The sequence below is a fragment of the Myotis davidii genome, unplaced genomic scaffold (assembly GCF_000327345.1).
Source record: "Myotis davidii unplaced genomic scaffold, ASM32734v1 scaffold1633, whole genome shotgun sequence".
NCBI classification, from domain to species: Eukaryota; Metazoa; Chordata; class Mammalia; order Chiroptera; family Vespertilionidae; genus Myotis; species Myotis davidii.
Genome location: NW_006284096.1, coordinates 35,142 through 47,630, shown reverse-complemented (window position 1 = coordinate 47,630; position 12,489 = coordinate 35,142). Strand labels below are relative to the sequence as shown.

At 40.8% G+C, this 12,489-nt stretch overlaps 1 protein-coding gene and 1 pseudogene across 1 annotated transcript in view; both read left to right on the top strand.

Moving 5' to 3' along the window:
• Positions 1-8,298, top strand: part of LOC102754110 (toll-like receptor 13) — a 22,595-nt gene extending 14,297 nt beyond the window's left edge. Inside the window, exons 3-4 of the mRNA XM_006754245.2 lie at positions 1,988-2,104; positions 5,265-8,298. Of these exons, the coding sequence (XP_006754308.2) occupies positions 5,332-8,211 (2,880 nt within the window). The 5' untranslated portion in view covers positions 1,988-2,104; positions 5,265-5,331 and the 3' untranslated portion in view covers positions 8,212-8,298. The remainder of the gene's footprint in view (positions 1-1,987; positions 2,105-5,264) is intronic.
• Positions 8,278-12,489, top strand: part of LOC102754379 — a 35,210-nt pseudogene continuing 30,998 nt past the window's right edge.

The window sequence follows — 12,489 nt, the reverse complement described above, 5'->3', positions numbered from 1 at the left end:
CGTTTTCCACCCAGCCCCTCTACCCCTGCCCCCCTCTGACAACTAGGAGTCTGTTTCTACTTTGTTAATTTTGTTCTTTGGATTCCACATGTAAGTGAAATCATATGGTACTTGTCTTTCTCTGAGTGGCTTATTTCACTTAGCACAATACTCTCCAGCTCCATCCATGCTGTTGCAAAAGTTAAGGGCCTGTCAAAAAAAGGGACATATGTAATTTTTTTCAACAATAAAGATTTTTTTTTTAAAAGAAGGGCCTGTCCAGAAAAGCATCTGCATCCTTGTGGGGAGGGGAGAAGGGTGGGCCTGGCTGTCAAGGGGTCAATGCATAGATAAGGACACAGATATAAAAGTCAATTTAGGAATATGTAGTGGACAGAGGAGGACCAGGGATGGAATCTGATGGCTAAGGGAGAAAACACCCAACTTTCTGTTTTTCTCTATGAGCTAACATATATATTGCACATTTGCTAATAAAAATTTTTCCCTTTTTCCTCTCACATATTTTGCTTTGTAAAGGAGTAGGGGGAGGCCAAGTTACAGGTATTTCAAGAAGGTGTGTTTTAGAATTTTGATAGCAGCTTTGTGTGAGATTGCATCTACACATTTTACTTTTGTGACAGTGTTTTGATTGTAGAGAAAAAATATTAAAGAACCTGAAATCAAATGCTCAGCCTTTGCACACTTTTGATATAGCAAGCTTTGCTACTAGGAAGTAAAGCTTTAGGCTTGGGGCTTTCTAAAAAAGGTGAACTAATGACAAATTTATAAATTAGTCGAGGATGACTTTCTTGTCTCTTGCCTCCCCCCTTTGTGTATGCTTTTTCCCTCACTGAACTCCTTCCTCCCTGTTCTGGCCAGTATCCTCATGCCCTCTCCTTATGGATATTTTAGTGATTTTCTTCTCTGGAAGGATACCAGGGAAACTGATAACAGAGGTTACCTCTGGGGATTGGGGTGGGAGGAAGAGACACGTTTTTACTATGTATCATTTTGTGCTTTTTGAATTTTTATATATTTGCATGTAACACCTATTAGGAAAGATTAAAACAAAATCATTTTAAAATCACTTTTCAGTGAAAAAATTGCTATCTGGGCAGTTCATGGCATAAAACATTTAGGGGGAAGGTGTTCTAGGTTGAAGTGGTGTAGATCAAACCTTATTTTCTTATAAAAACAGCTTTAGGAATAAGGGGTTACATTTTAAACTGAAAGCCTGATGCCATTTTTTAATGCTTAAATTTTTTTCAATTACAGTTAGTTTCAGGTGTACAGCACTGTGATTACACAAATCATATGCTTTACAAAAAGTACCTCTTATATTTTCAGTACACAACTAGCGCTATACATAGTATTACAAAATTATTGATGACATTCCCTGTGCTGTACTTTATATCTCTGAGATTAATGTGTGATTGCCAATCTGTACTTCTTAATCCCTTCACTTTCTTTACCCCGTCCCCCAGCACCCCTCCCCTCTGGCAGCCATTAATCTCTCTGTGTCTATGAGTCTGTTTCTGTTTTGTTTGTTCATGTATATTGTTCTTTAGATTCCACATATAAGTGAAATCATATGGTATTTGTCTTTCTCTGACTTATTTTCTGATGCCATTTTTATGAAAATGACCACAGATATACTATTTAATTGAATGCTAAATCCTATACTTCTACGTTAAACTTTATAAATACCTCCTGATTTTGTAGTTAGTTCCACTGAAAAATATTCTAACCCGAAGTAAGACAAATGTGTACTAGCATGACTACTTTTTGGATCAGAAAATATGGTTAGCTTAGATAAATTTTTTCTAAAATGTATATAATTTAATTAAGTAGAGCAACACAGTAATAATATCAATTTTTATTAAGTAAGATGTAGTCTGCTATAAAATAATCTTATTTCTTTACAATCCTTTCCTTATTTGGAACACTATAACAACTAGAAGTGTTTTTGGCTCTGTATTCTGTTAAAGGCCTTTTCTCTGGCTCATAGGTCTCAGCTTCCTGCCCTGGAATTGGCTCTCAGTGCTTCTTTGATTACAGTCACACCAGCAGCTTCAGGTAAAATAAACTGCTTCCCTAACCCTGGGGAGTGGAGGATTCAAAAAGGGTGGGTGGGTGCCTTAGGACCAGATTGTTTCAGCAACAAGGTTGTTAATCTTTCCATGATGATAGGCAGTTTTGGGAAAAGGAAGATGGACTGCATTCCATGTCCGGGGGCATACAACTCTCAGCCAGGTTAGAATGTGCTTTTTCTAATCAGAACAGAATAAACAGAGCATGATTAATATTTCTTATGATTATAGCTAACCCCCACTATTCTATTTCTGCCCCTAACAGTTCTACCCAGTTCCCCTCAGCCCAACACTTACCAAATATGTCTTATATTTACTCATACTGCTACTTCTTCCTCTTCTGCTCTTCTTCTTTTTCTCCTTCTTATATTTATTTTTACAGTGAAATCTCTTCTCCTTTGACCCATTTTTTTCTTGTTGCCTAACAAAATGCCTTAAAGCAATGAATCAGCCTATTCACCTCAGTCATTATGCAAGTGGGCTGCCTTAAAATTAAAATTGAAAGTATCATTAGAGCATTGCTTTTTCATTTTATTTGTCATGGACATGAATATAAAGTGTAAGCATAAACTTATGACACCACCTTTTCTGGAATATTCTAGAATTTACACACCAAATTAGCATTCTTCAAATGAATCACCAAGATAGAGTAACACAAGTATCCCCCTATGATGTATCATTGCTACAAATGTTTGGTGACTCCTCTTTTGGAATTAGGGGGTGAATATAGTGGAAAGAACATGAGGTTCTGAGATGATCTAGCTAGCCTTTTCTTTGAATCACTAGTCTGTCACATATTAGCTGTGCAATATTGTGTAAGTCTCACTCTCAGAGCTTCCAGTTCCCTAAATATAAAATGGGGTTAAGATTATTAGTCTTGCCAGGCCAGTTTTGCTCAGTGGTTGAGCATGGACCCGTGAACCAGGGTGTTGTGGTTCAATTCCCCATCAAGACACATGCCCAGGTTGCCAGCTCGATCCCCCAAAAGGGGTAGTAAATAATGCCTGTGAAAGTGCCAGGCCTGGCTCCCTTTCAGGAGCACTCCCAGTGCATGTTCAGTCTCCCTTTGCCTTTCCCTCTCCTAAGCTCCAAGCACCCGTAATTTGTTTCCGAAGCCTATGCAGCCCAACTGGCTCATTTCTACTACCTTTGTAACTTTCTAAATAAACTTTCTTTTCTAATTTGAAAAAAAAGTGCCAGGCCCACAGTAAGTGCTTGATATTTTCATGCTTTCATGTTAGAGCCACTTTATCATTTGTTCAAGAAAATTTTTGTCCCTGTACACTCTCCCTTAGTTGATGGCTCTGTTTCCCCAGTCTCTTGTGTGTTCTGGTCAAACTCAACTATATTCTTCCTTAAAAAATTAGGAGTAGGAAGCAACTTTTCTGACTCAACATATATAAAAACCTACAGCAAATAAAATAATTAATGGGAAATCTATAGATGCCATCCCATTAACCAAAAAAACCCCATTTTCTTTCTATTGTCACAATAATTTAATATAGTATTGGAGGTTGTGACCAATATTATATAAGACAAACATAAAAGAAAGGCATAGGTAATGTATGAATTTGAAAAAGACATATACAAATTCCATTACTTGTAGAGAACATAATCATTAAGAGGTAAACCTAATAGACTTTAACAGTCACATTTATTTTTATTTTTTTGTTAATTCTCACCTGAGAATATTTTTCCATTTATTTTCAGAGAGGAAGGGAAGGGGAGAGACAGAAAGAAAAAAACATTGGTGTGAGAGAGACACACTGATTGATTGTCTCCCACATAGGCACTGCAGGGTCTTTGCCTCTGGCCCATTGCCTCCAGCAAGAGCCCCAAATGGGGACAGGGTCTGAGGGCTGATGCTCTATCCACAGAGCCGAACAGGCTAGGGCTAACAGTCCCATTTAAAAAACTACATAAGTTTAGAAAACTTTCTACATTTATGAACACATTCAAAACTTATGGCACCCTTGGTATAACTAACTAGAAAATTAAATATAAAAAATAAGATGTCCCTTGCCTGGCCAGCGTGGCTCAGTGGTTGAGCATCAACCTAGGAACCAGGAGGTCACTGTTCAATTCCTAGTGAGGGCACATGCCCAAGTTGCGGGTTAGATCCCCAGGAGAGGACGTGCAGGAGGCAGCTGATCAATGATTCTCTCTCTTCACTGGTGTTTCTTTTTTGTTTGTTTTTTTAATCCTCACCTGAGGATACTTTTCCATTGATTTTTAGAGAAAGAGGGAAAGACAGACAGAAATATCAATGTGAGAGAAACACATTGATTGGTTGCCTCCTGCACGAAGGCTGACCAGGGCCCAGGGCAGGGAAGGAGCCTGCAAAGGAGGTACATGCCCTTGACTGGAATCGAACCTGGAACCCTGTGGTCTGTAGGCCAAGGCTCTATCCACTGAGCCCAACAAACTAAGGCTCTTCATTGATGTTTCTATGTCTCTCTCTCCCCCTCCCTTCCTCTCTAAAATTATATATATGATTTATATATATATAAAATTATATATATGAAGATATCCCTTAAAATAATAAGATCTAAAAGTTTTTAGGAAACATAGAAAGCACAAAATTTTATAGAGAATATTTAAAAACTCTTTTAAAATATAAAGGAAGTTTTGACTAAATGAAGATATACTAAGTCCACATTTGGGTTGATTTAACTTGATAATTCTACCAATCCACTTCTGCGGGAGGCGGTGGGAACTGCAGCATGCCGCTGGGAGCAGTGCTGCTTCCATGGGAAGCGGGCCCACTGTCTCCTCTCTGGGCCTGCGCTTGGCCCTCTGTCCCTGTCTGTGTCTGCTCTGGCTCCGGGGGCGCGGCTCAAGCCGGGCGTGGCGATGAAGCAAGCATTCTGCCAGGCTGCTCACACTTCCCACTCTCAGCTGCTACCCCCCCCCCCCCGGGACTGGGGGACTCCAGCAGGGATGAGAGGACTGGGCACCGCCATCTTGTGACTATGGGCGCCCCATCTTTAGTGATGGAGTGATGGTTAATTCACATATTACCCTTTTATTAGATAGGATAACACTGGTCTTTGCTGATGGACATGGAGATTGCTTTAGAAATGGATTTGTATTGGAAGTTAACATTGGGAGAATTTTTATTTCATTTTTTTTGAAGCAGCTATGATATATTGAGAAAGAAATTTAAAATAAACAACTTACTCTTTTTCTTTGCAGCAAAGTCACATGGAATTACCATTCCTTAAAAAAATGAACATCATACATGTGAAGGGATTTTTTTCTAATGGTAACTCTGAGGCCTGGAGCTGATAAGATGGGCTTAAAGAACCTCCTGCCTCCTCAGCAGATCTGGCTCATTTTAATAGGATTTTCTCTGCTGTCTTTGGCAGAGACATACGGATTCAGTAAATGTGCACAGTATGAATTGGACATTCACCATGTTTTCTGCATTCGGAAGAAGATCACCAACTTGACAGATGCCATTTGTGACATCCCTGGATACACTACTCACCTCAACCTGACACAAAACCAAATTGAGGTCCTTCCTCCCCATTGCTTCACTAATTTGACTGCTCTGGTGGACTTGCGACTGGAGTGGAATTCCATTTGGAAGATTGAGGAGAGGGCCTTTTGGGGACTTGAAAATTTGACCCTCTTAAATTTAGTAGAAAATAAGATTAAAATTGTGAATAACTCCTTTGAGGGCTTGTCCAACTTGGAAACTTTGCTCCTGAGCCATAATCAAATTACCAATATTCACAAAAATGCCTTTGTCCCTCTTTTAAAATTGAAGCACTTAAGTTTATCTAGAAATTTTATTACTAATATATCCAATATTCTTGAAGCAGTCCAGCATCTTCCGTGCCTAGAATACCTTGATCTCACTAACAATAGCATCATCTCCTTGGACCACAGTCCCAGGTTATTGGCCTCACTGACCCAGCTGAGCCTGCAGGGGAACAAACTAATGGAATTAAATTTCTCTGCTTTGTCACTGCCTAATCTGACCACTCTGGATGTCTCTCGGAATAGCCATGGAGTCATCCAGAATGTTGCTCTGGAAACTTTACCCCAGCTGAGGAGCTTGAATCTAAGTGGAACATCGGTAAAACTGGAGATGCTTCCAACCAAACACCTGCAGAATCTAAGGGAAATGGACCTTAGTGCCTGGGAGTTTAGAGGTGGTCATTTAAACTTGAACAGTGTGTGTCACCTCCTCAGACACTTGCCCATGTTACAGGTTTTGATTTTTAGAAAAAAGGCCACTAATGCAGGAGACATAAAACACCTTGCCAACTGTACCAGGCTTTTGTTACTCGACCTGAGCCAAAATAATAATCTGCTTCACCTCAATGACAGTGAGTTCAATGCTATGCCCAGCCTTCAAAGGCTGAATCTAAATAACTGCAAACTTTCCTTTGTCAGCAACCGGACCTGGAGTGCCCTCCAGAATTTGACAGCCCTAGATCTGAGCTACAACAAGTTTGAAAGATTTCCAGATTTTGCATTTTCACCCTTAAGATACCTACAATCTCTTTTCCTCTCTAGAAATCCCATCACAGAACTCAATGATATGGCCTTCTATGGGCTGTATTCTTTGAAGGAGCTCAACTTGGCTTGGTGCTGGATAGTGAAAATTGACAAGTATGCCTTTGCTCAATTTCCAAATTTGGAGAGTTTAGATCTTGGAGGCAACAATATTAGGACTCTAAAACGCAGAACTTTTCAGTTTCTGAAGAAACTCCAAGTTCTGATTCTCTCCCAGAACCGCCTGAAGATTATAGAGAAGTATGCATTTTCAGGTCTCATTTATCTCTATAATCTTGACCTAGCAAAGAATATCTTGTCAAATATTGGGACAGGCATTTTCTTGGGCCTTGAAAATCTAGAAGTTTTGAATCTCAGTTTTAATGAAATTACATATGAAACTACCAAGACCTTGCAATCTCCTCCATTTATGAAGCTCAAGTCTTTGAAACAACTCAACCTAGAAGGACAAATGCATGGGATTCAGGTTGTTCCAACCAACTTCTTCCAAGGACTCAATGGCTTGCAGGAGCTACTACTAGGCAAAAATCCCATGGTATTCTTGGACCATCTCCAATTTGATTCCCTTACTAATCTCACAAAGTTGGATATCTCGGGAACAAAATCTGGAGACCGAAGTCTCTATTTAAATATTTCCTTATTCCAAAAACTCAAAAAACTAAGAATGCTGCGCCTGGAAAACAATAACATTGAGTCACTGACTCCTGGCATGTTCTCTGGCTTAGAAAGCCTTCAGATCTTCTCTTTAAGATTCAACAACCTAAAAGTCATTAATCAAAGTCATCTGAAGAACCTGACGTCACTGATGTTCTTTGATGTCTATGGGAATAAACTTCAGTGCAACTGTGACAATGTGTGGTTCAAGAACTGGTCAATAAACTCAGAAAATGTCCATATCCCTTACCTCCAGAGCTATCACTGTCAGCCAAATACCCAGAATTTGTTGATAGATTTTGATGATGCTATGTGTAATTTTGATCTAGGAAAGGTTTACTTCCTCTGCTCCTTCACTCTCACCCTCACAACCATGGTTGTCTCTTGGTTCAGTGCCAAGATAACGTCATCTCTAAGGTATGGGCTCTACATATTTCGAGCCTGGTTCCAGGCCAAGTGGCATAGGACAGAGAAGGAATTCATCTATGATGCCTTTGTCTCTTTCACTGCCACTGATGAACAGTGGGTATATGAAGAGCTTGTTCCAGCCCTAGAAGAAAGTGGCCAGCCCACCTTTAAGCTCTGTCTTCACCACCGGGACTTTGAACCAGGTATAGATATCTTTGAGAACATACAGAATGCCATCAACACCAGCCGAAAAACTTTGTGTGTGGTAAGTAACCACTACCTGCGCAGTGAATGGTGCTGCCTTGAAGTACAGCTTGCCAGCATCAAGATGTTCTATGAGCATGAGGATGTTATCATCTTGATCTTCCTGGAAGAGATCCCAAACTATAAGTTATCCACCTACCACCGACTGAGGAAACTTGTGAATAGGCAGACATTCATCACCTGGCCAGACAGTGTACATGAGAGGCCACTCTTCTGGGCTCGAATTAGAAATGCACTGGGCAACAAATCTGTGGAGAAAGACAATGCACAGCTAACTGTGAGTGAATGACCAGAGGTCTATGTGACCTTAAAACTAATGTTGCCCAAGTTATGTATAGGCTGAGAGCGTGACTGAATGTACCTGTTGTACAGGGAAAAGGATGAGCTGCTCATGACCATCAGACCTAGGGTAATTTGGTTAATGTCCTTTGGACAATTGGAAGAATGAAGGAGGGAGGGCTGCTTGAGGAAGCCTCAAGAACAGTGTCCCCACTCTAGGGGAATGGATATCTGGCAAGTATATCTGCTTTATTAAGGGGAAGACTTGGGAGACAAGTCACCTAAAAGTATGGGGATCAGGAGAGCCCTCATATGTGCTTGAGAAAATTGTTAAACTAATTTCTCCAAGTCAGTTCTGGGAAGGTAGATAGGATTGGCTCTCTTGCACACACTCTACTCCAAGGAGCAAGGCCATGCCATTCCCTTTCTCCTTCTCTTCCCCCACAGGCAAGTATCCCCCAACCTCTAAGGGACCCCATGAGACTTGCAAACAGGGTAGATTGTCTGCTGCAGCTCGTTCTGGGCTAACCCCCTCAACCTGTCTCCAAGGCCCCCTTTTCTCTGACTTCCCAGTGAGCTAAAGAAGCCCAGCCATTTTCTCTCTCGACTGGCCTGCCCCTCGTTTGGAATGTAAGCAGCCTGGCCGTTTTGTCTCACACTCAGCTGGCACATGCCTTGTTTGGAATATATCTTCAATAAAACCCATTTTGCTTTACTTTTGTTTTTGTTGACCTTAAAATCCTTTCTGCGTCACGAAAAGAACTGAGGCCCCAGCCAGGAACCCCAGTCAGTAACATCTCTGTGGCACTGTGACTCAGATTGCACAAACCATAAGTCTTCTGGCCATGAGGCTGGAGAAAGGGCTGTTTTACTCTTGCCTCTTGTCCAGGATTGGGAAGGCAAGGCAGTAGTTCTAGTTAAAGCGGGAGAACGGCCTGCAAGCAGAACACTAAAGCAACTGTGAGTGCCTGGGGATGACCTGGCACCGACGCTACAAGGCACATCTTCCCTCCAGAGTGCAAACAGACACTCTCAGGTGACTGAGGGTCATTGTGGAGGTGTCTGAGGGTCTCCCTTGTGATGTGTAAGGGTTTAACAGGGACTCCAGAATACAACTGTAATTAAACTTTGACCCATCTGTTGGGTGCATATAAGGTTTGGTCACCAGCACTCCGGGTCCTCACTCCCTTGTTTTAAACAGTCATGAGAGAAACTGAGACACGTAAAAGGATAGAGGATGACCATCAAGTGTCATGGCCTCTGAGACCTCCTCCCAAAGCAGCATACTTTTACCCACCACATTGATCCCCCAAAATTCCACTTGCAGTCATGACCCCCCACGCCCACATTATCAGCATATGATTCTGTCATCCATGCGTTGTTATGATTTAATATGCCTTGCCTGCCCAACCAGACTGCTTGATCTGCACTCTTAACGGGAAGTACCATGGTAGAATTTATACTTTATCATGGGTTATGGCAGGCACAGTGTTCTCACAATCCGGACTATGTAAGAACTCTCAGAGTAGGGGTCTACCCTGTTGGAGTGGATCCTAGAGGGATTGGTGGAAATGGCATAAACATCATCAAAAGAATAGGAGACGCCGAAACCGGTTTGGCTCAGTGGATAGAGCGTCGGCCTGTAGACTGAAAGGTCCCAGGTTCGATTCCGGTCAAGGGCATGTACCTGGGTTGCGGGCACATCCCCAGTAGGAGGTGTGCAGGAGGCAGCTGGTCGATGTTTCTCTCTCGTCGATGTTTCCAACTCTCTATCTCTCTCCCTTCCTCTCTGTAAAAAATCAATAAAATATATTAAAAAAAAAAAAGAATAGGAGACACACAGACTAAAGATATTATATAGAAGTCCAAGGTACAAGAAAACTAGATGGTAAAAGGAACCCTAAATTTACCTCAAACCATTAGTTCTTCCACTTATGGGCTACTACCTTATCTACTCTTTTAGCAAAACCCTCCTCTATCTATAGAACGCCTTTATCCTGTTATGTCCTCTGGACACACTAGCTCTATTTCTCTCCCCTGCTCCCTTGTCCTGGTCCAGAAGACTTGCCTGTTCCAAGATTCCCAGGCTTATCCCACCCCAACCAGGTCTATGGAAACTTCCAACACCAGGTAAGGTTTCACTTCCCTTCCCCTGAGATTATGATGAGATCACATGGTCTCATCCCTGCTAGATGCCTGAGATGTCACTGGGATACTAGGCTCTGGACTTGACCCCAGGATGCTGGGCTTTCTACTTCCTAACCTTTTCTTCCTTCCAAATGGAGAATTGACAAACTATATCAGACAGGAGTCCCCTAGCCTATATCTTGGCTAACTGGGCACAATTTGATCTCCAGACCTTAAAAAAAAAGACTAATTTTCTATTATAATTCGGTCTAGTTCAACAATGGAGAATCATGGCCTCAAAATGGGAGCATTAATCATAACACCATCCTTCAATTGGATCTTTTCTGCAAGTGACAGGGCAAATAGTCAGAAATCCCTTGTGTCCAGATATATCTCCTATTATGAGAATAGGAGACTCCCCTCTGGAAATGTAAATTGACTACCCTGGCTGTATTACAGCCAGACAAAGACTCTATCTCACAACACTGTGCTAATGGCCCACAATAATCCCCCAGCTACACCCTCATTCCATTACCTAAACCTTATCTCTATCCTGGGCTGCCTCCATACCCTGAAAAAAATTCCCTGTCATCAGAGACGGAAAAGCCAAGACCAACCCTACCTACCCTGCCAGGGGAATGTGGCCCACTGCTTGTCCATAAACACTTCTCTCTTGTGGCCAAACTCTGTAAGATATAGAACTCTTCTAAAGCTAATAAATGCCTAACCAGAAGCAAACATAGAGTTGCTCCAAGGGTGTTTCTCCTTCTCAATGACAATTTTGGAGAAGTTGAAATTATCATAAAAATAGAAGCCACTAAGGTCCTTGTAAATACTGGGGCTACTTTATCTATTTCTAACTACACCCAACTTAAGTTGCCTCCTCCTTCAGAGTAAAGCTACTTTCAAAATATTTTTATTATTATTTATTTTTTAAACTTTATTGTTGCAGCTGCTCTACACGTAAAGTGTCAGCCTGTGGTTTCATCCACTCCATAAATATGTATTGAGCCCACTCTGTGTGGCAAGGATTGCTTTGGGGACCTGGGACACTGTGGTAAACAAGGCGTAGCTTTTGTAGGCAGAGCATTTATTCAAGGAAATACTTTGTCTTCTGAATTAAGGGGGTGATTCTTTTTTAAAAAAAAGTGTTTTTATTGTTTTAAAACTTTATTGTTGAAAGTATTACATATGTCCGTCTTTTCCCCCATTACCTCTTCCAGCCTGCCTCCACACCCCACCCAAGGCCTTCAACCCCTCATTGTCTGTGTCCATGTCTGAGGCTTTGCTGCCTACGGTTTCTTCTAAGATTTTTATGGTTGCACCACTTACATCTAAGTCTTTTATCCATTTTGAGTTTATTTTTATGTATGGTGTAAGTTGGTGGTCTAGTTTCATTTTTTGCATGTATCTTTCCAATTTTGCCAACTCCATTGATTGAAGAGACTGTCATGACTCCATTGTATGCTCTTGCTTCTTTTGCCAAATATTAATTGAACATAATGGCTTGGGTCGATTTCTAGGTTTTCTGTTCTATTCCATTGGTCTATATGCCTCTTCTTGTTCCAGTACCAGGCTGTTTTGAGTACAATGGCTTTATAGTATAACTTGATATCTTGTATTGTGATCCCTCCAACTTTGTTTCTTTCTCAACATTGCTGCAGATATTTGGGGTCTTTTTTGGTTCTATATAAATTTTTGGAGTATTTGTTCTAGATTTGTGAAATATGCCATTGGTATTTTAATAGGAATTGCATTGAATCTATAGATTGCTTTGGGTTGTATAGACATTTTAATGGTGTTAATTCTACCAATCAATGAGGTCAAGGGAAACTAAAGAGAAAATAGACAAATGGGACTATTACAAAATAAAAAACTTCTGCACTGCAAAATAAACTGTCAACAAAATGAAAAGGGAGTGGTAGAACATATTTGGCAATGATACATCTGATAAAGGTTTAATATAAAAATATATAAAGAACTCATACAACTTAACAAAAGCAATTTTTAAAATGGGCAAAGAATCTGAATAAGCACTTCTCCAAGGAGGAAATATGGATGGCCAATGAACATATGAAAAAATGCTCAACATCACTGTGAGAGAGATGCAAATTAAAACTACAATGAGTTATCATCTCACATATGTCAGAATGGATATCAT